A 26,682-nucleotide genomic window follows, 5' to 3' on the forward strand; every position below is an offset into this window, starting at 1 on the left:
ATATATATATATATATATATATATATATACACACACACACACACATACTAAAATAACACTGATAAGCATGAGACTTTTTTCAAAAAAACATTACAATAATTTTCAATGTTTCATCTCCACACAGGAAGGTCTGGACGGTCTCCTGCAGATCTTAGTGAGTCAGCTGGGCTCAGATGACGTTAACATGCTGACCTGTGCTACTGGCATCCTGTCAAACCTCACCTGCAACAACGCGCGCAACAAGGCCCTGGTCACTCAGAGCGGTGGGGTGGAGGCCCTCATTCACGCCGTGCTGCGGGCTGGAGAGAAGGAGGACGTGGCCGAGCCGGCCGTCTGTGCCCTGCGTCACCTCACGAGCCGCCACCCCGACGCAGAGCTGGCCCAGAATGCAGTGCGTCTGCATTACGGCATCCCCGCCATCACCAAGCTCTTAGGCCAGCCGCACTATTGGCCTGTGGTAAAGGTCTGTATGTGTTATTTTGTGTGTATGTGGGTGTCTGAATTGCTGCCAATTTGAAAGTCCTCTCCGCCGTTTAAATTTAAAGGTCAGATTTGAATCGTCTGGGGGCAGTTCTTGCATGCCTTTGATGTGGAAGAACACTGAGACTTGCCTCTTGCGTTAAGCTGATTTGCTGCCGCATCTTAGTCATTGAGCGGCACTCCTACGCTCCTCTGGGGCTTCGGCGTAATTTTGAGGACACTAGCTGGAACAATAAAAGAGCCCTCAAGTATCATATGCGAGGAACCGCTGCCATACACAGACTGAGAGCTGTAAATCCTTGTATCAGAATGCCTGAAATAATTTATATATAAGTTATATAGAAGAAAAATTATATGGAATGGCATGAAGGTGAGGAAATGAGGACAAAATAAGAAAGGACATTCACACTGATAGCTTTTTGGAAGAAAAAAGGCATCAGAAGTCACTGATTTTCAAGGAAAGTTGAGCAACGAAGACCATTTGTGATGCAATAAAGTTTGGTAGAACTTAACTTTATGCAAATATTATGGCTCTACCAATGGTGCAAATTTGGGGCGGGACTCTGTGTTGGGGGAGTGGCAGACAGGGGGAGTGTGGGAGTGTTCAGGCAACTTAAATATATATATAAATATATATGTATACACACATACATACATGCAGTGTTATTTTAGTATTTTATTAATATTTTAATTTAATTAATTATAATATAAATATTTTAAAGTAGCTTTTATTTTTGTACGTTCAGTTTTCATTTGAATTTTAGTTCAATTTTTAGTAATGTGCTTTTGTCATTTTTATTAGTTTTTTATTTTTTGGTTTTGTTGTTTTAAATATTACTATTTTAATTTGTAAGTATTTTAAAGTAAGTTTAAATTCTTTAATTTCAGATATAGTTTTTCATCTAATAATTATTTTTATTTTATTTTACATTTACATTTAGTCATTTAGCAGACGCTTTTATCCAAAGTGTCTTAAAAATGAGGACTATAGAAGCAATCAAAACTAACAAAAGAGCAACAATATATAAGTGCAAATGACAAGTCTCGGTTAGCCTAACGCAGTACACGTAGCAAGGTGTGTATATATATATATATATATACACACACACAAATAAAAACACACATACAAAGAAAACAAGTAGATAGAATAGAAAAAATAGAAAGCTAATGGGGTTTTTTTTTAATAAAAAATAAGATAGATAAAGTACAATTAAAATAGAATAGAAAATTCTAGAGTTCGAGGGTCAAATAAAGATAATAAATAATAAATAAATAAAGTTAATAAATAATAATATTATTTTATTTCAGCTTTATTCCAATTAACAAAAATGTTTTAGTTAATGATAATAACCCTGGTTTGGTGTTGCAAAAGGTCCAGAAATAACCAGTTTTGAGCTTCATGTTTTGTTTTTTAGGAAATTAATACTTTTATTCAGCAAGGATGCGTTAAATGAATCAAAAGTGACAGTAAAGACATTTATAATGTTACAAGCGATTTTTATTTTGAATAAAAGCTGTTCTTTTGAACTTTCTATTCATCAAAGAATCCAGAAAACGTCATCAAAGTGTCCACCAAAATATTAAACAGCACAACTGTTTTCAACATTGATAACATTATGAAATGTGTCTTGAACAGCAAATCAGAATATTAGAATGATTTCTGAAGGATCATGTGACTGAAGACTGGAGTAATGATGCTGAAAATTCAGCTTTTCCATCACAGGAATAAATTACATTTTAAAATATATTCAAATAGATAACAGTTATTTTAAATTGTAATACTATTTCACAATTTTACTGTTTTTACTATACATTTGATCAAAAAAAATGTAGCCTTGGTGAGCATAAGAGATTTGTTTCAATAACATCTTTTTTTTTTTACCAACCCCAAACTTTTAAACGGTAGTATATTACATTCCAAACATTTGTCCTTAATATTTGTATATAAAAATTAAATATTGCAGATAGTAAGTTTTCCTTTGCACTTCTAAAATAACCATCACATGCAGTAACCAACCAATTGTTTTATCTTGTCAATGCATCCATGCTAGTCAAAGCCCTTGAAGCTTGGGGAAATCAGGAAGGTCATGGTGGATGTAATTGGCTGTCCTCGGCTCTCTGATTTGTGGTGGGCTGGACTCTGATTGTCTGTCTGTGGGCACGGGCTCCCGGCACGCATGATCTCCCACTTAATCGTATCAGACCATTGGAGCAGAAACCTGTGTGTGTGTGTGTGCTGTGATCTGTTCGGCATGTGTGTATTGATCCAGAAGAACAAGAATGCCAGGCTTTTATTTTCACTCACAGTCTGCATGCGGAGATTCCCAACAGAACCAACCTGATTGAATAGGAAATCTTGAGAATATAAGCATTTGCATTGGTTATGTACTCAGGTGTTTTGTGTGTTGCTCTCCACTGTGTTTCACTCAGTGATTTGTTTGTGTTGATTTTGAGCTGACAAATATAGTAGTGCATTTAGACTTATATTGACAGCATCACACTGCCGAGTTTTTACATTTTCACTATCATTGCCGTTGTTGAAATGAAGTCAGGCATTAATGTATTGCTTGAACGAAAGTGTCCAATAAAAGGTATATTAACAAGATGATGTGAGAAGTGAGAAGTATTAAGCTGCTAATGTGATCTCAACAGGTCTGTCTAAAAATCAAATTGCTTTTATTAGGCTACTGATATTACTTCAATCTCATATGCATGTAAAGTGGTGTGAAAAAGTGTTGGCCCCCTTCCTGATTTCTTATTTTTTTGCATGTTTGTCACACTTTAATGTTTCAGATCATCAAACAAATTTAAATAATAGTCAAAGATATTTTTTAGCAGTAAAACATTTTAAATGTGGAAAATACTGAGTGAACCTTTAAATAATGCAGTAAACCACGAGAGATAGATTTTACGAAGAATTTTTTTTTTCTAGTGCTGTCAATTGATTAAAAAAATAAACAAATTAATTGCACATTTTTTCTCAAATTAATCACGATTAATTGCGATTAATCCCACCTAACAAGTTATTCAATATATTTTTATATTGGAATAATTTCACATTCAATCTTCAAGTTAATGAAGAAACAACATAAAGATAGTATTTTTTAATATTTGTTTAATGGCCTCTTTTTATGACTGAAGGCGAGTATCACTGATACGAACACTACTGATGTCTCTAGGAAATTTTTTTTTTTTTCTAATATTTAACCATTGACTGTAGCCATTCAACATTACAGTATAATTGAGAACTATCAATTTGAACATTTATTAGACTTAAAAAAATTACTTCTAATTTAAATGAACTTAAAACAATCTTCACATAAACCCATTATAATAAATGTCATATATTTACCTGTGCCCTTCAGCAAGTGGGAAATACACAGAAATTGATAAAGTTGATCAAACACTAAATTCTAAATTAAATATAGATGAATCATTAAAGCTACAAAAGTTATGGATTTCTTTTTTTTTTCTTTTGTTATTTGATGAACAGACATCACAGCAGCTGGTTATTAGGATATTTTGGCTGCTTTAAGAGCTGCCGCTGCTGAACATGACACGGATCTGACACGCATCGTATTTTCTCACAACTCTTTACCTTTTCTGACCCACTTCAGCTCTTAAAGTCTCTACTAATGAGCTGACGAGTTGAATCGGGTGTGTTAAGGCTTGTTCACACCTGGACGAATATCGTGCGCGATTATCGCCAATGTTTAATGCCTTGTGACTAAACAAAGGGCGCCAATGTGAGTGTGCACACCGACGCGTAAAAGCATCATTTTTTATGCCTCAGGCTCGTTTTTTTGGTTTGATGCGCCGTGTTAAAAACTGGCCGGCCAATGACATTGGCGCTTTTGTTCACGAGCCTGGAGCTGCTGAAGTTACAGTAAAACACAACTTGGTGGCGCTCAAGCACAAAACGGTCTTGCCGAGCACACATTGATACCTAACGACGAAGAGGAAGTAAGTAGACCAAGAAGATGCATCGAGGCAAGATGAATGTAGAGCTGCTGGTCTCATTGGTGTCTGAACACAAAGGGCTTTATGACAAACGTGACAGCGACTACAAAAATCTTGATAAGAGGGAGTTGTTATGGAGAGGAATTGCAGATCAAATGGGATTCGATGTGTCTAAATCCTATTATTTAGATGCCATCTAATGTCAGGGAGGGAATTTGCACGTTCACTCGGCTCATCGCCAGCGAAAATCACTTGGGTATGAGCACAAAAGACACGTCAAAAAACGTCAGCGATAAGCGCGCGCGATAATCGTCCCGGTGTGTACGAGGCTTAATACTGTCAAACACACACAAGGTTTACATATAAACACAGTTGGTTATGTCTAAACTGAATGTAAACAGTTGAGAGAGAAACGCGTGCAGCTCTTAAAGGGACAGTAGCTACTAAACATGCTGCCGACTGTCATTACAGTGCTGCTGCTCCAGGACAGTTTTGAAAACCACTGCATTTCACAGACATGCTCTTAAATGTGACTCATATATAACAAATACTTACAAATACTTACATGCACAGTGTAACAGAGTTTGTAGATCGGGAAGAAGGAGGCGGGAACCGGCGAACATTTAAACATAAAACTTTAATAAACAAATGAACGAACACAAAATGAATGTAAAAGCAGCAGCCCTTCACGGACGACTGCCACATAAAACAACAACATAAAATCTAGGCCTGGTCCTTTCTCGTCCTTCACTGTCGTCGCTCCTTCTTTTATCCTTCCGGAGCTCCTCCGTGCTCCGTTCCCACAGCTCTCGGCCCCGCCCCACTCGTCACATACCCCCCATCGCCCCTCGCAGGCCGGGTGGTACTCCCAAGACTGCGCTCTCGCCCCTCCCCCCTCTCTGGGGGGAGCCGATCACGGCGGCTGCGGCATACCTGGGGGTAAGGACAGACAGAAACAACGTTCATAGATCGGGAAGAAGGAGGCAGGAACCGGCGAACATTTAAACATAAAACTTTAATAAACAAATGAACGAACACAAAATGAATGTAAAAGCAGCAGCCCTTCACGGACGACTGCCACATAAAACAACAACATAAAATCTAGGCCTGGTCCTTTCTCGTCCTTCACTGTCGTCGCTCCTTCTTTTATCCTTCCGGAGCTCCTCCGTGCTCCGTTCCCACAGCTCTCGGCCCCGCCCCACTCGTCACATACCCCCCATCGCCCCTCGCAGGCCGGGTGGTACTCCCAAGACTGCGCTCTCGCCCCTCCCCCCTCTCTGGGGGGAGCCGATCACGGCGGCTGCGGCATACCTGGGGGTAAGGACAGACAGAAGAGGCGAGAGAAAAGGAGACGGAAGGATGAGGAGAGAGAGAGGGGAGAGAGGAAAAGAAAAACAATTCTCGGTCCGGTTCCCGGACATACTGCCGCTTGGTCATCAACCAGCTGAGAGTCTCTCACTCGCGGTGCCATGCGATGGTACTGGACATCTTTGGTGGACGGCTCTATACACCTCCGCCTCCTGGCGGACGGCAATGGCTCCTCCGGTCGAGGGCAGCCGACAGCGAGTCCCCCGTTCTCTGCTCCTCCCCAATCATGGCGGACGGCTGCAGGCTCCGGCCTCCAGTCGAACGGCGCCGACTCCTCCGCTCCCTCTCGGACGGCAGCCACCCCTCCTCGACCCAGGAGCGTGGCAGCGAGCTCTCCGTCACACTTCGTCTTCCATCGTTCCAGCACCACCGCCTCGGGCAGCCACTGGCGGTCTCTGCTGCTTCCTGCTGCCCGATCTCCTCAGCACCGCGACCCCCCTTAGCAGCGTGGGCTCTCTGGCAGCGTGTCCCTCCTTCCTCCCGGGCTTCGGCACCAATGTAACAAACGTTCGTAGTCACGGGAAGAAGGTGGCGGGAATAATAAAACAAACACAAAATGAAAGTAAAGCGGCAGCTCCTCACAAACGACTGACGCACACAAAACACAAAATAAAGTCCAGGCCTGGTCCTCTCTCGTCCTTTACTGTCGTTACTCCTCATTTTATCCTTCCGGAGCTCCTCCGTGGGACTCGAGACCGGTGAGTGGCGCAGGTGTCACTCATTATCATTAACTCCACTGGCCTCGCTCCGTTCCCATGGCTCTCGGCCCCGCCTCACTCGTCACATTCATTTTCTCTAAAGGCATTTTAGGAAAAACATCAGATAAACATGATATTGAAATATTTATTTTGAAAGCAATAGGAGAGTATTTTTTTTATTTGATTTTTTATCTTTATCTTTTTTAACTTTTATCTTTATATTTGCTTCTCATATTTATCTTAACAATGCCTCACACATCTCAATATAAATTTCTCATCAAATTCTTCTAAAACCAAAATGTCTAAGCTATTCTTTACCATTTATTTTATTTTATTTTATGTTTTAATTTAGAGTACATTTTATTTACTTTATAAACATTGCATTAATCCATTTGTGAGAATAAGAAATAACAACACATAAAAAATACATTAACAACTAGGTTCGTGAAAATGTTATGAACAGTAAATTATATGCATTTTTTGCACTTTTTCTTTTTTGCACATTGCTTCTCATATTTTTCTCTCAACAACATCTCTAACTGTGCTCAGAATTGCTCAATATGAACTTTCTCCTAAAATTCTTATAAAACCAAATTAATGAATATTTTTCCTAGTAATATAGTTGTAGCCTAATTATTGTAGTAGTATGGCCCAATTTTATGCATTTTATTACTGATTTGGACATGGTTCATTTAGAGCCAGAACTATTTATTTTATAATGGCTCCTATATAGAAACCAGAAAACAGTTCAACAGTTTCACAAATGAAATTCATGCAGACCTTATGTACTACAGTTGGACCTCAGTTTGGCTGATGGCTTGGTTTGCACCCAGGCGGGGTGGAGAAGACAGATCACTAATGCAACACACATGAGAGCCCAATGTCTGGAATGTATTGCATCATCTTTATTTGCAGGCGTTTTCGGCGCTTGACATGGCTTGCCGTCCCACCCTGCGGAGATCTGCACTATCAGCCAGCGTTATCTAATCAGCAGAGGAACATTGTTGACTAATGATGCGTGATGAAGGAGGCTGAAATTAAGCATTTACGCAAGGCTCTTTGTGCGCAGATGGTTAGGCAGAAGTAAAATGACAAACACTTCACATACATGCATGACATTTCTCTGATCTATATCGTGGAGTGATATACAGGTGATTTCACCGACAAAGACTCACATGTGCATTGATGCATCCATAAACATTTGAGGTTGCATTCAGTCTTACATCAACCTAAACTTTATATTCAGCTCAGATTTTTAATTAAAAAAGCATTATTGCTGCAAGTAACGTTGCTCGGTTGCCATCATGTTAATGTCTCCTGGGTTTCGACAGTCGACAGTCAGCACTTTGGGATTTACAAGAGTGAGTCAGTTGTTAAAGATGATGAAAGGTTTGAGGAATGGACTTACAATGGAGCTGCACAATGATGAATTTACAACAAATGAGTTTAGGTTAAGATTATGTCTTTTTGAAAAGGTACGGCGCTACAAAAGTGGGGCACGGTTCATTGTGTTAAAGAGAATTTAGCTAAATCCATCACTAAGAAAAATCACAAAGGAGATCTTTTTCAAATTGTTTTTTCATAGGCCACAATAAGATTCATAGGGCAGGAAATGTTTGGAGCTCAATGTGCTCGGCTTCGCCAAGATACAGAGACAATCTAAAGCACGCATCTCAATATAAAATTTCTCATTAAATTCTTCCAGATTATCTGAGCTATTCTATTTCAATGTATGTATTTACTTACTTACTCTGTTTTAGGCATTTTAAGAAAAAACATCAGCTAAAGGTGATATTTATATGATATTTAATATATAAACTCAATTCATTTCAATATAAACTCACCCAATTTCACATCAAATTCTTCCAGAACCAACTTATCTGAGCTAATCTATCCCATTTATTGTTTGTTTGTTTGTTTATTTATTTGTTTTCTCCATTTTATTTATATTTTATTTATATTTAAATTATATGATGACAACTTTTATTTAGAACAATTTTGTATTAATTTTGCAATCAAAATAGTGAATTTCAATATGAACTCATTGAATTTCACATCAAATTGTTCCAAAGCCAAATTATCTGAGCTTTTTTTTTTCTCATTTATTGTTTGCTTGTTTGTTTGTTTGTAAATTGAAACTGTTTTTTTTTTTTTATTATTATTATTTATTTTGGTTTCTCTTTTTTTATTTAAATGTATTTTCTCTGTTTTAGGTATTTTAAGAAAAAATTTGATATTTAAATATTATTTCAATATAAACTCATCAGATTTCACATCAACTTCTTCCAAAACCAAAATATCTGAGCTATTTATTTCTATTTTTCAGAGCTATTTATTTATTTATTTGTGTGTTTATTGAAATTATATTCAAATGATTTTTTTTTTATTTAGAGCAATTTTTATTTACTTTGGAAACCATTGCATTAATCCATTGATGAGCATAAGAAAGCAATAAGAAAATTCAAACAAATAACTGAAATTGTTCTAAACAGTAATTAATTATATGCATTTTTCGCACTATAGGCCACAGTGGGTTTGATTCGTAACTTGGCCCTGTGTCCGGCCAATCAGGCGCTACTGAGAGAATCTGGGACAATCCCTCGACTGGTCAACCTGCTATTGAAAGCTCATCAGGAAACTCAAAGACACGGCTCAGGGGCCCAGCAGACCTATCAGGTGCGTTTGGAGCTTTTTATACCTGTGCATTTATTTTTCATATATCCTCTTTATTCACCCTCACATATAGGCAGAAGCCCTCAAAGGGAGGACAAAATATAATCCAATAAGCATCAAGGTCCCCGTATCTGGCATGGACCAGGTCCCTTTAGCATTAGAGTTAATGTTCTCTTCTCACTTTCACTCTTTTCTTTTTTTTTCACAGGATGGCGTGCGAATGGAGGAGATCGTGGAAGGCTGTACGGGCGCTTTGCATATACTGGCCAGAGATCCCTTCAACCGAGGAGAGATCGCCAGCATGCAGACCATTCCTCTGTTTGTGCAAGTACTGAACCAACTTATGGCAGTCCTGGCAGTGAAAGCGGTTCATATGTGTGTGTTGTGATGTGTGGGTGTTGCGGGCGATGACTGCGGGGTGTCTGGCTGCTGTTTGTATGTGTGTGTTTGTCTGTGTTTATATATTACGCTACCAGTGTCAGCGAAGCTACATTTAAAGCTTTCTTTTAAAATACAGTCAAGCTACTCTTTTGAAAAAGAAATTAGCTAAGCTACAAGCAAAAATAAATAAATAAACAAAATACCATAAGGGTGTGATATATTTTTGAAATACATAACTATCAGATTATATCTTTTTTATTTAGAGACGCATTTTTCTGGCGCAACAACAAGCAGTTTGAGTGGGGTCATAGTGTTAAATTTGAAGACATACATACTAAATAATAATGCAAATGTTACAAAAGGACTTATGTGCAGTGTTATAGCATTTATTTATTTTGAATATTTTACCTTTACCTTTATTTATATAGCGCTTTTAACAATACAGATTGTGTCAAAGCAACTGAACAGCATTAATTAGGAAAATAGTGTGTCAATAATGCAAAATGACAATAGTAAACAAATTTTTCAGTTAAAGACAGTTCATCATTGAATTGAGTGATGTCAACATCCAGCTCAGTTTAAATAGTATCTTTGCAATCAAGTCAACGGTATCGCTGGAAATGAAGTGTCCCCAACTAAGCAAGCCAGAGGCGAATATTAAATGTATTTACTATAATATTTATTATTATAGTATACTATGAATACTGTAATACACTTTATTATTATAGTAAACTATATATTTTCATCAAATTTTTTATCTAATATTTATATTGTATTGTATTATATATTATATGTTGTTTTATTTCAGCTTTATTTCAATTAACGAAAAAGATCCTTAATAGTTTTAGCTTTAACAACACTGCTTATGTGCAGGAACTCAGTGTTCTGAATTGATTCATATAGATGAATTTGCTGAATGAACCAATTCACTAAAATCATATTTCCCCAAACTGACAGAAAGAGAGTGTTAAAAATTATGTTGTTATAAAATTTTACATAAAAAAAAAAATGATGTAGTGTTTAGTTGCTATTTGTTGGGAAAAGTAGCTTGTTACTGAAAAAGTGACAGAGTATTGAATGTTACAATACTGAAAAATACTATTGTCACTCATTTTAGTTGCTTCCCAAAACACTGTGCATTGTTACATTTATTATTTTAGTACATGCTTTTGTCCAAAGTAACTTAAAAAAATAGGAAGCAGTTACATAAGTGCAAGATTGTTTAGAAAAATACAACCTTGTAATGAGATGGAGGTGTTGATGAAGCAGTAGTGAAACAGCACAGATGAGTTTTTTTGTGTGTATAACCCCTCTCATTCTTTGACTTCCTGTTTCCTGTTAGCTTCTGTACTCCTACTTGGAGAACATAAAGCGTGTGTCCGCCGGTGTTTTGTGTGAACTGGCTCTGGATAAGCAGTCTGCTGAGATGATTGACGCAGAAGGAGCATCTGCACCTCTAATGGAACTCCTGCACTCTCCCAATGAGGGGATTGGTGAGTGATGCCCATCCAGAGAAAGTTTAATGCCACACCCCAATATGGCAAGCTGTTTTAACACTTATGAAACATATATGTATAACATGTATACATTTAATGTATAAAACATACTAGTATCTATTTTCATGTTATTAGCGCTTATGTTTTACCCACTAGTATATATTCCATTACTTCCTAGTACTTATTCGTTAGCTAGTGCTTATTCTTTAGGTACTAGTACCTATTAAATAGATACTAGTACTTATTAATTAAATACTAGTACTAATTCATTAGATAGCAGTAGTTATTATTAGATACTAGTACTTATTAATAGATACTAGTAGCTATTATTAGATACTAGTACCTATTCATTAGATGTTTCATACTAGCACTTATTCATTAGATACCAGTAGTTATTAATAGATACTAGTAGTTATTATTGGATACTAGTACTTATTCATTAGATACCAGTAGTTATTATTAGATATTAGTACTTATTCATGAGATACTAGTACTTATTAATAGATACTAGTAGTTATTAAGTAGATACTAGTACTTAGTCATTAGATACTAGTACATATTTCAGCAGTTACTAGTAACTATTCTATTTTTACTAGTAACACATTTCAAATTTTTCCCATTGGCGTCTATGGGGATTTGTCATTCATATATCAAATATTCCATTTTGAGTCTAGTATATATAATTGGGTGCTAGTACTTATTTTTAGATACTAGTACTTAATCATTAAATACTAGTACTTGTTTTTAGATACTCGTACCTATTAAATAGACACTAGTATTTACTCATTGCATACTAGTATTTATTCATTAGATACTAGTTCTTATTATTAAATACTAGTAGTTAATATTAGATACCTATTAAATAGGTACTCATATTTATTGATTAGCTTCGGTAACACTTTATTTTAAGGTGTCTTTGTTACACATTTTACATGTACTTACTATTATAATAACAATTAATTATGCATAATTACATGCAAGTAACCCTAAGCCAAACCCAAATCCTAACCCTAACCATATAGTAAGTACATGTAGTTAATTAATATTATTCAGTACTTATATGTATAATTACACCGTAACAAGGACACTTTAAAATAAAGTGTAACCTTAGCTTCTAATACTTTTTCAATAGATACTAATACACATTTATAAAATACTAGTACTTATTCAAATGTATTATTTTTTTTTCACTAGAGAGGTTTTTAATTGAACTCTACAGTGGCCATTCTGACTAGTCGTAAGACAAGTTAAAAAGTAATTGTGACTAGTATAATAAGATTTGTTTCTAGAAACAATCACAAAACATACTAGTTTTTATTAAATAAGTACTAGTACCTAATGAACAACTACTAGTATCTATTAAATAGGAGCTAGTATCTAATGAAAAGTAATAGTATTCAATAAATAAGTACTAGTATCTAATGAATACTTACTAGTAATATTTTAAATATCTGAATGACAGATGGTCAATGGTAAAAATTTGAAATGTGTTAATAGTAACAGTAATGTAGTTACTAGTCACTATTGAAATAATTGATGGTATCTAATAAATAAGAACTAGTGTCAAATGAATAAGTACTAGTATCTTTAAAAAGTCACTAGTATCAAAGATTAAGCACTAGTGGCTAAGGAATAAGTACTAGTAGCTAATGGATAAGTACTAGTACTTAATGGAATAGATACTAGAAGCTAAAAAAACAAGTACTAGTAGCATTAAAATAGATACAAGTACATTTTAAGGATTAAATGTTAAAACAGCTTGCCATACCTTGTGACTAATTACATGTGTCACTTCATGTTGTTAAAACACAGAAAATAGCCATATGCCATCGGACAGATCATAGTCTGTACAGCCATTTGAAACTGTGCAAACCTTCCCCCGATTTTTCATCACACTCCTAGTGGAAGTAAGCTGATACAGAAAACTGGCAATTCTGCATTCTTGTGTTTACAGTTTCATACCAGCATCTTTCATAAACTGCCGACACTTTCTCCTGTATCTGCTCGACAATGACAGTCTGCGGTAGACAAACACTGTCAGACATACAGCATGTCGTTACGCTGACTTTGGTGCCACATGTCAGTATAGAAAAGAAGCAGAACACACAAAAGCCCACAAGTTCACAAGCGAATCTTCAGCTCGACACTTAACATGTTAAATGGCTGTTAGTCTCACAAGCTGAAGATTTCACTTTCAGGAATACATTTGGTTAAAAAGTCTGTTTACATATAAGAAGGCCATCTGACTGGCATGACATCACTTGATTACACTTCACTTGATTTGGTGTGACATAAGGACAAGCAATAGACCATTCAAGTCATAGTTCAGCAAGTGTATTTTGTATATGTGTTTGTATATATTATTTGTATATTTGTATATACATTTCTATTTCTTAATAAATTATTATTTAATATTACATAATAATTTAATATTTATACATTATGTGTGTGTGTGTGTGTGTGTGTTACATTATGAAATTATTAATTATTTTTCAGAATTCTTTTATGAAAAGAAAGTTCTAAAGAACAGCATTTACTTAAAATAGAAATCTTCTGTAACATCGTAAAAGTATTTACTGTCATTTTTGACCTTTTTATTTGTCATATGTTATCAATGTAATTATTTATTTATTTATTATTATTTTCTTTCCACTTTTATTCAGTAAATATATTTCATGCATTATAAAAAAATTATATAATAAAATGTAAATAATTATCATGTATCATATCATACATCTAAAAATCTGGTTGTAATCATTCTCTCTTCTTCAGCCACCTATGCTGCAGCTGTTCTCTTCCGCATCTCTGAGGACAAGAGTTCAGACTACAGGAAGCGTGTGTCGGTGGAGCTCACCCATTCCCTCTTCAAACATGACCCTGCAGCTTGGGAAATGGTGAATATATTTATTCAGGAGTCACACAGCACTCCAGCACAGTGCACATTATTATTAATGAGATCATTTCGAATTGTGTATGCGGTATCAATTTTTAGCAATCATAATGAAATAATGATATTGATATGGCATAATTGACGACATACCTTTCAATTATTGAAAATGAATGCAAACCCAATTGGTAATTCAACGCTGATGTGAAACAGTGTGCTTTTTTTTTCTTCTTCTTCTTCAATAATTCAGTGTGTCGGTGTCAATTAGGTTTCTTATACTGCAATCGGTTATATGATTGTCACATGCACATGGATCTTTTTAGGCATTTTTGGTGTGGCTCATACAAGCGATGTTAGTTATCATAAGAAGTGTCATGTTTGCAGATACGACTTAGTTTGATATTTTTCTAATGCAATAACATTCAAATCTTCTTGTGTGTGACTTGTGTCCAAAACGTTAGAAATACTTTTTGGGGCCACTGTGTAATACTATAAACAGTTGCAAATGTAAATGAGATGGATAGGAGACGACGTATATGTAAAGGAGATGGATATGTCCTAATGAAAGTGAATTGCTGACCACAGTATTTATCTGATCAGTAAAATCAGTAATATTGTGAAATATTATTACCATTTAAAATAGCTGTTTTCTATTTGAATATTTTAAAATGTAATTTATTCCTGTGATGCAAAGCTGAATTTTCAGCATCATTACTCCAGTCTTCAGTGTCACATGATCCTTCAGAAATCATTCTAATATGCTGATTTGCTGCTCAAGTTGATATATCCTGATATTTCAATGGTATCATATTTTTGTTTGTTATGAAAGAAGCTTTTAATGAATGTGTTTGCATTCATATTCTTTCAGGCACATGCCGCCATGCCACTCGACCCTGGATATATACCAGATGGTGAGTTGAGAGCACAGTCGACAGCCCAGCACATCTTTCTGCTTTAGTACACAACACCACCGCAAATTGCCTATTTATCCGGCACATCTCGCTGCATTAGAGTGAAGAGCATTACAATAAAATGCCACATGACAAATGAGTTATGGCATGCGTATGCGTGTGAGAGAAGGGTCAAAGACGAAAAGATAAAGAGAGACAGTCATTGAATTCACATTTATCAAGCGCAAGAGCGGTTTGATTGTCAGTCCGTCCCGCGAACTGACAGAATACTGTGTTCCTCAGTGAGGGAACGTTAAGTATACAATGTGCTGTTCACTCGTTCGTCGAAATTGGAAATAAAAAACAACCCACTGAAACCAGATCGACCTGTTTGATCCTGTTACACACTGATACTGTTCAGCCATAAAATATCTGAAGAACACCCCACAGTTTGTAAAAATGAGCAAAAAACACTTTGAAAAAAAAAATGCACTCACAATGAAAGTCTAAAATAAATACATCTCTATGGAAAACTTAGTCTTTAAATTATATGTCATGATAGCAATAGACTATAAACTAATTCAGAATGAGAATGTAAGAATGATGTTCAGTAAATTATTGTTTTATGATGAATAATGAAGAGGCTGTTTCATGGAATGATTAAATAATAAATTATAGTACATATAAAAAAAAATGCAACAGCACGTCACCATACGCCTGACTTTATTAGTCTAACTTGACATTTTCACTTCAAAATAAGAATGTTTTGTTCCCTGCAGGTCTTGGACTGTCTATAAAAAATCTACTGAAAATAATTTATTTGACCCTCTAACTCTAGCACTTTCTATTCTATTTTAATTCTGCTTTATCTATATTTATCTTCTTTTTTTATTTTTTATAAAAAAAAAAAACAACGACAAAAAACTTCCTAATCAAGTCCAATCAGTATAATCAAACACAGCTGGACTCAAATGAAGGTGTAGAACCATCTCAAGGATGATCAGAAGAAATGGACAGCACCTGAGTTAAATATATGAGTGTCACAGCAAAGGGTCTGAATACTTAGGACCATGTGATATTTCAGTTTTTCTTTTTTAATAAATCTGCAAAAATGTCAACAATTCTGTGTTTTTCTGTCAATATGGGGTGCTGTGTGTACATTAATGAGTAAAAAAAATTAACTTAAATGATTTTAGCAAATGGCTGCAATATAACAAAGAGTGAAAAATTTAAGGGGGTCTGAATACTTTCCGTACCCACTGTATGTCAAAGTTGCTAAATTAAATATGTAGAATGTACGGCCACATTTGTAGTATATTTTAGAGAAATCTAATACACAGTGACTCTATAAAATGACCATTTGTTTTTCTTTCAGTGCTATTACTGTAATAGGGAACATGATGACATTATCCTGAATTAGATTTTTATTTTTTTTGCACAATAATCATTTAGCTTGGATTTAGCATTTAGCATCTTGCTCTTCATTAAGACTGAACACAATGTACTGTTTTACAAAGGAATGATTAGCATTATAGTGATTGCTTTTCCCACCTTGCAATTTGAAGTCACCCTTAAAGTTTCCAGCTAGACTTTCAATACAAAACAACCCTTATTATTACACAGCTCTCTGGAACAAAATATTGTATGATTATGACTAATCAACTACATTATCCTTTACTTGTTTACTCCAGACTATTCGCTCTCTTATGCCCTCTTTATATAACATCCCATAGACTTTAAATATTTTTTATACAAAAACTATATTGTTTTACATCATTGTACATACAGTAGATATAAATGTGCTAATCTTGTTTTGAATGACATGCTGAATTTTGTGGTCATATGACTGAGTATGATGCAAGGGATCTTAAACATGAATTTGAAAGGCTTAAATGAATTTGAAATGCTTTACAATCTGTGTGAAGTGTGATTGCTGATTGATGAAATTGCAGTAATTGTCAAGCATTATTCATTAACTGTAACTATAATGGAGAATTTAGCTTCATACAGCAAGTACAAATCTGCCTGCCATCTGTTGGTATATAAGGAACATGTATGTGCCAAAAGTAATAGTAGTTACATTGATAAAGACTATTCTGGTACGGTTTCCCCTGTTATGCTCGAATTTTTTTACAGCAGCAGTGTTAGTATCAATCATGTTAAAGGAATAGTTCACCCAAAAATTTGCTGAACATTTACTCACCCTCAGGTCATCCAAGATGCAGATGAGTTTGTTTCTTCATCAGAACAGATTTGGAGAAATGTAGCATTACATCACTTGCTCATCAATGGGTCCTCGGCACTGAATGGGTGCCGTCAGAATGAGAGTCCAAACAGCTGATAAAAACATCACAATAATCCACAAGAAATCCACACCACTCCAGTCCATAAATTAATGAAGTGAAAAGCTGCATGTTTGTAAGAATCTGTTGCTTCCGGCTAAAATACGACTCCATAATATTGCTTTCTCCAGTAAAAAAAAAAAGTCATCTTGTCTGAATCAGGAGAGAAATATGCACAGATCAAGCAACATTTACAAGCCAAAAACTGTTTAAAACCGTTCTAAACAAACATGTCGGTGGATTTTGATGTGAGAGGAGAACAGGGGATGGACTTTTTCACTGGAGGAAGCATTATTATGGATTATAAACTCATATTTTGGCCAGAAGCAACAGTTTAAAGTTAAAAGCGTCTTAATTATGGAGTTTTTTCTTTTAAACATGCAGCTTTTCACTTCACAAGACATTCATTGATTGACTGGAGTCATGCGGATTACTTATGGATTATTTTGATGTTTTTATCAGCTGTTTGGACTCTCATTCTGACGGCACCCATTCACTGCAGAGCATCCATTGATGAGCAATGCTACATTTCTCCAAATCTGTTCTGATGGAGAAATAAACCCATCTACATCTTGGATGGCCTGAGGGTGAATAAATTTTCAGCAAATGTTCATTTTTGGGTGAACTATTCCTTTAACATTTAATCAAATATTTTGCAATTGTCGCATTGATTGGCCTTCTCTTCTTCTGCATATTTAGTGATAATTACACTCCTGAAGATGCTGTTATCATATAGTAAATAATTTCAACATGCCCACCTGCAAGAAAGAAGAGAAAAAATGCACGGAATGTCAACAGGAAGTCACAGTGAATATGCATTTTTACTGAACATTTTTAGTTTGACGGTGTTTTTGTTTGTTTTCAAATAAATAAACTGAATTATATTAACTGTCTCAGCTCCTTGACTTTCATTCAAGGTGAAACAACTACAGTCATACATTTGCTAGTACTATGTACATAAAAACGTATTGTGTCATAATTTGAATGACTCCTTGACTGATCATTTGTTAAGCACATTTGGCCAGAGGCTGCACATAAATGTTGGATACCATCTTCATAAAATATAAATGACATACTTATCCAGGTTTGCGTTTACTATTTAATTGAAGTAGTTATTTGTATTGACACTCCAACCCTAAGCCTACCTGGTGCATTTTATACAATACGCTGTGTTTCCTGTGCAGTTAATGCGCATATAACACTAATAATGAATAGAAAATCTTATAAATCAAGATAATAATATAAACCACATAATCCATGTAATATAATACATCTTTATAGCACCATCACGTGGCAGCATTTGGCATTACTGGTATTAACACTCCCGGGGTTGAGTTATTAATCAGTATCATAAAATAACTACATTTGTATTTCCTGAATGAAATATGCATGAAATATGCACGAAGCAAAACTGCAACTGAACTTTTCTTGACTATAAAAGTCCGTTTCAGTGACATGGTGAGAAGATGATAAAATAGGCTACTTTTCATTTTTAAAGCAAGTGATCTGCGAATGATCTGTCCACTTTGTTTCTGAAGTATTTGAAACTTTCAAACCATTCTCACAAAATCATGAAGAAATAAATTAGGGTTTTATTTATTTATTTATTTATGTATGTGTGCGTGTGAATGTGACATTTACCCAACAAAATTACCATGTTCACAAGGTCAGAAAACTGGGGATTCAATATAATCTTATATAATATTTAAAACAAAATATATAATAAAAAAAGGATATCTTAAAGATCTATACGATACATTTTAGCGGAGTATAATATAATAAAACTCTAGTAGAAACTCTAGTAGAATAATCCCGAGCACTCAGATTTTCGCTTCTTTGCGTGTGATTATTTAATAAAGCTAACTGTTTTTAAAAATCAGTAATAAACATTTTCACACCGAGATGTACAGTGACAAATGCATGCAATATTGTATGGCAGATATACTGGGACTCATGTCAAACAGGTAGGCATTATCACAAAGTACAAAGGAGTATAAAGAGAAGAAAAATCATTCATAACATAAGTAGAAGGGAACAAGTCATTTTAACACATATACGAACAGGACACTCAAATCTTAACCAAACACTATACATTATAGGGAAACATAATACTGGTCTATGTAATGTTTGTTTAACAGAGGAATCAGTGGAACACGTTATGATGGTATGTACAGCATATGAAAGAGAAAGAGATCGACTTAAAGATGAATTACAATCCTTAGGAGTTAAAGAATTTTCATTAAGTAGTATCCTGAATGATGGTCCAAATGCAGGAAAACAAATAAGTGCAGTCATGAGATTTCTTAAGAATTGTGGAATAATGAACAGAATTTAAGATTTAGGTGAGTACATTCTCTTCACACTCCATCACAGTAGGTGGCGGTATGCACCTATGAAGTTGGTTCGCAACCCGCCATAAAACCAAAAGAAGAAGAATAAGAAGAAGAAGATGTACAGTGACGTAATTTCCGGTATGAACGGGGGAGCAAATCAAGGAGATTGACGCGCGAGATCATGTATGACTGGAGTCCGGTTTGCGAAAACATCGGACGTTGCGGGAAAAAAGTAGGCACAAACATTGTATTATTTCATCACATAAACACGTTATGTCGGGTTCGACCGACGGAACGTTTTCTTCACGCACCGTCGGCAGGAAACGTCTTGACGCGATGGACGTACCTGGAGGCTAAGCTAAGCTAAGGCTAAAGTCGAGCTAATTCACAATCAAATAAATATGCAAATAAAACACGGGACATGCATTTAAATGTCATGTGATGACTGCTATTTAATGATTTTTCTAGTCAATGAAATGAGCTGAAACGAGTATACGGGTTAAATGGCCGTAGCCTGCAGCAGGCCGTGTTGTTTACATACTAACTGTAATATAATTTAGTTTCCACTCAGTTACCATAGCTGCCTGCTACACTAATTTATTGTACAGTAAACTGCTAACTTTATTATAGCCATCATGTGCATCATAAATGCGGACATCCCGTATATATTTTACAATAATAATTATAGTTAATATGGTTTCCATTCATTTTTTTTCTAAAGTAACAGAATGGTATTGAAAGCAATACGGATAAGAATTCGTTAAGATGAAGTCATGAGCTGTCAGATGTTATCTGAGCTCTTGTGTGTTGTTAACTTGTTTACTTATTAAATAAGAGGTTTATGATTAAAAGCAGAAGAATATGGATCAGTATCTGCTTGGTTGTAATGATAAACATCTGGGTTGTCTATTTTATTAGAAAATGTGATACATATTCTGTATATATACACACACACCACTGTTAATTTTTTTCCCCCAAATACTTTTATTCAACAAGGATGTATTAAATTGATCAAAAGTGACAGTAAAGACATTTATAATCTTACAAAGGCTTTCTGTTTCAAATAAATGCTGTTCTTTTGAAATTTATTTTCATCAAAGAACTAATTTGAGCACTGTTTATGCAAAAATATGAAGCAGCACAACTGTTTCAACGTTGATAATAATAATAAATGTTTCTTCAGTTTATTAGAATGATTTCTGAAGGATCATGTGACACTGATGACGAGTAATGGCTGCTGGAAATTCAGCTTTGCATCACAGGAATAAATTACATTTTATAGTATATTCAACTAGAAAACAGTTATTTTAAATTGTAATAATATTTCATAGTATTTCTGTTCTTACTGTATTTTGGATCAAATAAGTGCAGCCTTGGAAACCTCTTTAAAAACTATATATACATATATAAAGATGGCTGGAAAAAATGACCTAATTATTCTGAATAATCCTATATATACTCTTTCTCTCTCTCACACGCACACACACACACACATATATACATATATATATATATATATAAAGTTTTAATACGTTTGATTTATGCTTTAATTTTCTGTTTCTTTAGATAACTGTCTTCATGAAGTTTTATGTGTTACACTCTCAGCTGTAATCACCGGACAGAGATCCAAGATGCCCATTCCTCCCCCTCCTCCCCCAACTCTTAGCCAGGTAAGTACTCTCTAGTTGGCTGGTAACTTTATTGGGAACTGCAAAACCTTACCTTAAAAATATTCACAGCATGCTCAATTCAAAATTCATATGCCTCTGTGAAAACTTGACCTGAACAAAAAATAAATAATCGCTTTTCCGCAGACAAACACAACCCCTCCCAAGCTGAGCCGAGATGAAGCAAAGGGCAGAGGGGCATTGCTCACTGATATCTGCAAAGGGCCCAATTTGAAGAAAGTTGGCATTGTCAATGACAGGAGTGCACCTATGATTGAGAGTAAGTGGAAAAGCATAAGACACACAAAAAACTAAATGTGCTGCTGAGGTGAAAAAACATTTTCAAATCCTAGTGATCTTTGGATAAGAGATAGATCAACTCATAAAAATCATGCAAAGCCAAGGCACTCAAGGATGAGTAAAATATAAAAAGCCTCGTTTCACCCTGATGAAGGCTTGTTAGCCGCAACCCGTTGGTGTGCAGTCATAGGTGTTTGTTTTTAACATTATAGCCATGAGAAAATAAAGGCTTTTTATATTTTACTCATCCTTGAGTGCCTTGGCTTTGCAGAATTTTTATAAGTGGAAAAACAGCATGAATTTGATAGTTCAGCATATTGATAGGCGTATTGAATTTATTGTTGATGCACACCTTAAACTGGATACAAAAGTCAGTTAGGCTTGCCGCGAAAGACGGTGCTGACGGTGATACCGGTCTTAAGCCGCAACACCGGTTATGTCACTTGCCCACTGCGGCACCGACCCCCACCGTTGTTTTGATTTTTTATAGTAATAAAAATAATTTAGTTCAGTTAAAGAACAGACACTACAATTAAAAACTGAACGCGGCTGCTCAATGCAGCGTGCCGAACGACAGTCGTCGCATCACAGATCAGATTTAATTTCTCCAGTGAGGAGAGTGAGGAGAGTGAGTCGAGCTGACTGACATTTTTTTTACATCAAGGGGTATGCCGTGCCTCCAAGCTTTCTTACTCTTTTGCTAATAAACGTTCTACGTTTTTCTTATTTATTTGGTTATATATTATACGTTTACTTAGCCTGTTATTTCCATTTGTTATTTTATATTAGGCATAGCTTGCCCTATAGCATGGTGTATTTTTATTTGTTTTGTTAATAAAAGTTCTATGTTTTAAATATAGGCTAAAGTGAGTTTGACGTTGTATTTTGTTGTTGCATTCAAGCAATTGACGCCGAACTGCCGCTAATTCGATTTAAGCTATTTAAAAGCGAAGGAAAGCGAGGAAAAAAGGGGAAATTCAAACGAACTAAAAACGAACAATTGCTTTACGCCGAATTGCCGCTATTTGAAAATGAAAGTAAAATGCGAACGCAGCTTTTACAAGCTATTTAAAAGCGAAGGAAAGCGAGGAAAAGAGGGAACGCCCCGCCCCCGCGGTGATACCGGTATTACCGGTGTTAACTGGATAGTTCGCCCCAAAATAAAAAGTCGTTTATATAATCATGTTGAGAGTTCTCGTTTTCTGTTGATCTACTTGCACTACTGTAAAAAAAGGGAACGCCCCGCCCCCACGGTGATACCGGTATTACCGGTGTTAACTGGATAGTTCGCCCCAAAATAAAAAGTCGTTTATATAATCATGTTGAGAGTTCTCGTTTTCTGTTGATCTACTTGCACTACTGTAAAAAAGTTTGGGGGTCGGTAAGATTTATTTTTTTTTAAATGTTTTTGAAAGAATTATTTTCTGCTCCTCAAGACTGCATATATTTGATCAAAATACATTAAAAACTTTGTTTATTTTTAGAGCCGAAAGGAAGTGGCGGAGGGTCTTCTGCACCGGGCCAGCCAGTGGGAGGGTTGTTTCAGGGTGGCGTCCCAAAATTGCGACCTGTAGGAGGTGTGTTGATTGTTAAAAATGTTTGGTTTTCGTCTATTTAAAGGAACAGTTCTTTAAAAAATTGCAATTTTCACACCCTCTGTTGTGCGCCATATGCTTTTGGTGTATAAAATGAGAATTTGTCAAATCTTCACATCGCTTATAGTGCATAGTGGTGATACTGGTCAAGATACACTCTTAAAAATAAAAGTTCCAAAAGGGTGTTTTCACAGCAGTGCCACAGAAGAACCATTTTTGGTTCCCCAAAGGATCTTTCAGTGAACAGTTCTTAAAATAACTATTTTTTCTTAGTGAGGAACATTTTAAAAATCTAAAGAACCTTTTTCCGCTGTAAAGAGCCTTTTGTGTAATGGGAAGGTTCCCAGTGGCGGTCCGTCCATATAAGCTGCGAATGCTCCGCATACCCAGGCCATTTGAGAGAATAAGTTCACGGGATAATTCATATAAACATGATTATAAGTTGATCCCTTGTCATTTGAAATGTAACTTAAAGCTTAAAGAGTTAGGAATAAGTACGTACAATGATTTATTTGCCAAACGGCAGTAATTTTCTTTAAATCTACCAGTTGCGGTTGCTTCTGGGCGAGCGGATTCTCCGCAGTTTTCTCGTCTCTGCTCTGTTGCTATGACTCGTCAGGATTGTAGCGCGTTCTCAGTGATTTGCTGGTCTGCGGCTGATTTAATGCGTGAGGTAAGCTGTCCGTGAACCGCACACCCAAGCGGAAAAATGTGCTGTTGCTGTCAGATCTCAATTGCCGAAAATTACGTTGTGTTTGATGCAAAACCAACTCGACTAAATCAAAAGAAAAAAAACACTGTAACTGTATATTTTTGTTTTCTCAAGCAAAGCAAATTTTAAAAGTCCACTGAAAACATTTCTTCTTACATTTTTGATCATAGACAACGTATGTTAAAGATATACGTTATTGTCAACATTATTGCCTAAGCGGTAAATAAATAAAAAAAATGTGTATAAAAACGTGGGCTATATAAAAATGTAATAATAACAAACATCATATTGTTCCCTTTGTTTTGCGTATGCTCGTGTCGCTTACAGTTAAAGTCCTTCTCTGATTTTATTATTGTTTGCAAGGTTGCAACGTTACTTTGCAATATTTTAAATATTTTGGGGTATTTTGCATGGTCTGTTATTGGAGTCGTGTCACCCGGGTGGGAGTTTTCACTCCTATTCACTGGGAATAAAAAAAATAATTTAGCTGATACAGAGACGTATAGAGCGGGGGAATCCCCCCCACCTCCCCACCCTTTTATTATGTATCATAACGTAACTACGTGTAAACGTTATTTGGCGGTTTTTACTTGGAAAACCAGCTATATGGGGGGTCGTCTTATCACTCAGCATACCCGGTTAAAAAAGCCACCGTTAGCCACTGAAGGTTCCATGGATGTTAAAGGGATAGTTCATCCAAAAATGAAAATTACCCGATGATTTACTCACCCTCAAGCCATTCTAGGTGTATAAGACTTTCTTCTTTCAGACGAATACAACCAGAGTTATTAAAAAATATTTTGGCTATTCCAAGCTTTCTAATGGCAGTGAATGGTGGTCGAGATTTTTAAGCAAAATAAAGTGCATCCATCCATCATAAAAAGTGCTCCACACGGCTCGGGGGGGTTAATAAAGGCCTTCTGAAGTGAATAATTTTTATTTTTAGGTGAACTATCCCTTTAAAAATTCTTCGTGGAAACATAGATCACAATAAAGAAACTTTACAGATTTCCAGTGTACAGATTTCCTACTGTAGGTTTTTCACAAAAATGTGTTTGTTCATTCCGCAGTGGTCATTGCCTACAAAATATGATACATATTAAGAGTTTTGTGCCAGTGTTTCTCAGATATGCAAAGGGTGTTTCTTCAAATTAACATAAGCCTTGTAGTTATGGCTGGTTCTTATGTTGAACCGGTTGTGTTACAGATGGTTCTGCAGGCAGGTCTGCGTTGCACCATCCAGGTACTCGTTCTGCTGCCCCTCGTCCACCCAGCAGTCATGATGACCCCGACAGTCCCTCTCAGCAGGACTCCCCCCCGGGGAGTCTGGCCGTTCCCAGAGGCCATCCCTCCCTGATCTCTCCCGTTCCCCCAGTGTAGGCAGCAGCCCCTCTACAGGCATGAAGCACAGCTCTTCAGCCCCACCTCCGCCACCCCCAATGTCCCGGCGTGGAAACGCTCCTCCTGCCCCGCTGCAGAAAGCCACAGCGCCCTCGTACAATCGTGAAAAGCCACTTCCGCCGACTCCAGGGCAGCGAGGGCCCTCTCCAGCACCGGTGCGTGAAAACGCGCCACCTCCACCAGTGAAACCTCCTCCGTCTCCTGCGAGCAGCCGCTTGTCTTCATCTTCTTCTTCCCTGACCCCGCCGCCGCCCCCTTACCGTCAGCAGTCTGGGGTTTCCAATGGCCCCTCCAGTCCTGTGAATGTGGCGGCCCCCGAACTGCCCCAGAGACACAACTCACTCAGCAAGAAGCCTTCAGCAGGTGGACACACACCGACACGCGGACATGCGCCACCTCCACCACCGTCACCCACCCCACAGCCTGCCAGACCCCCGCCTCCAGCACGAGAGGCCCCGGGACGAGGAGCAGGTGAGCTCTACTGTCTGAAATCTGGTGGTTCCAGAGAAAATTATTACTATGTGACTTTTCTCTAATTTACTAAAATTAATCATTTTTGTTTAATACTACACTACCATTTAAAATTTGGGTGTATAAGATTTTTTGGTTTTGAAAAACGTCTTGTATGCTCACCAAGGCTTCATTTATTTCATCAAAAATACAGTAAAGACAGTAATATTGTGAATTATTATTACAAATTTAAATGAACTCTTTTCTACTTTAATATATTATAAAATGAAATTTGTTCCTGTGATACAAAGCTGAATTTTCAGCATCATTACTCCAGTCTTCAGTGTCACATGATCCTTCAGAAATCATTCTGATATGCTGATTTGCTGCTTAAGAAACATTTCTTCTTATTATCAATGTTGAAAACAGTTGTGCTATATCATATTTTTTTGATTACATTTTATTTTGTAACATAATAAATTACTGTCACTTTTGTTCAATTGAATGCCTCCTTGCTGAGTAAAAGTATTAATATTACTATTATTCTTAAATGAAAAAAATAAGACATCTTACTGACCCCAAATATTTAAACCATACTGTTCTTCTAGATTCATTTTTAAAGTGTAATTCACACAAAATGAACGTTCTGTCATTATTTCCTGTTTAATTTGTGTAATTCACAAGGAGTATTTTGAAGCTGTTCTTTTCCCATATGTCTATCATTGTGACCACGTCTCTCAATTTCCACAAAGGACAACATAAACGCACTATACATGCAGTCTATATGATTCAGGCACTTTATTCTGAGTCATGATCATTATTGTGTGAGGAACTTCATAATTTAACACAAAGCTGTTGTATGGCTTCAGAAGAGTTGAACTATGGTGCATGAGAATTATCATTTTAAACTATATTTTTCTTTCTGTTACTTGCTTGACGTTCTCAACATGACTTCCTTTATTAGCTCCTCCAGTTCCTGGGCAGCCGTCACGAAATGGCCGGGATGCTCCACCGCTGCCTCCACCTCCTTACCGGACTCACGGCACTAC

The 26,682-nt window shown here is 36.2% G+C and overlaps 2 protein-coding genes across 2 annotated transcripts in view; both read left to right on the forward strand.

Moving 5' to 3' along the window:
* The window catches only part of LOC107666348 (junction plakoglobin-like), a 77,436-nt gene extending 62,505 nt beyond the window's left edge, over positions 1 to 14,931 (forward strand). Inside the window, exons 10-15 of the mRNA XM_016457611.1 lie at positions 125 to 463; positions 9,030 to 9,182; positions 9,388 to 9,507; positions 10,903 to 11,053; positions 13,829 to 13,950; positions 14,812 to 14,931. Of these exons, the coding sequence (XP_016313097.1) occupies positions 125 to 463; positions 9,030 to 9,182; positions 9,388 to 9,507; positions 10,903 to 11,053; positions 13,829 to 13,950; positions 14,812 to 14,901 (975 nt within the window). The 3' untranslated portion in view covers positions 14,902 to 14,931. The remainder of the gene's footprint in view (positions 1 to 124; positions 464 to 9,029; positions 9,183 to 9,387; positions 9,508 to 10,902; positions 11,054 to 13,828; positions 13,951 to 14,811) is intronic.
* Positions 14,932 to 19,623: 4,692 nt separating this feature from the next.
* LOC107666310 (WAS/WASL-interacting protein family member 2-like) overlaps positions 19,624 to 26,682 on the forward strand; it is a 10,721-nt gene continuing 3,662 nt past the window's right edge. Inside the window, 7 exon segments of the mRNA XM_016457552.1 lie at positions 19,624 to 19,740; positions 21,075 to 21,178; positions 21,323 to 21,455; positions 22,960 to 23,052; positions 24,990 to 25,102; positions 25,105 to 25,654; positions 26,598 to 26,675. Coding sequence (XP_016313038.1) covers positions 21,140 to 21,178; positions 21,323 to 21,455; positions 22,960 to 23,052; positions 24,990 to 25,102; positions 25,105 to 25,654; positions 26,598 to 26,675 — 1,006 coding nt within the window. The 5' untranslated portion in view covers positions 19,624 to 19,740; positions 21,075 to 21,139.

This window comes from Sinocyclocheilus anshuiensis, unplaced genomic scaffold (genome assembly GCF_001515605.1).
Source record: "Sinocyclocheilus anshuiensis isolate Anshui unplaced genomic scaffold, SAMN03320099.WGS_v1.1 scaffold868, whole genome shotgun sequence".
Classification (NCBI taxonomy): domain Eukaryota; kingdom Metazoa; phylum Chordata; class Actinopteri; order Cypriniformes; family Cyprinidae; genus Sinocyclocheilus; species Sinocyclocheilus anshuiensis.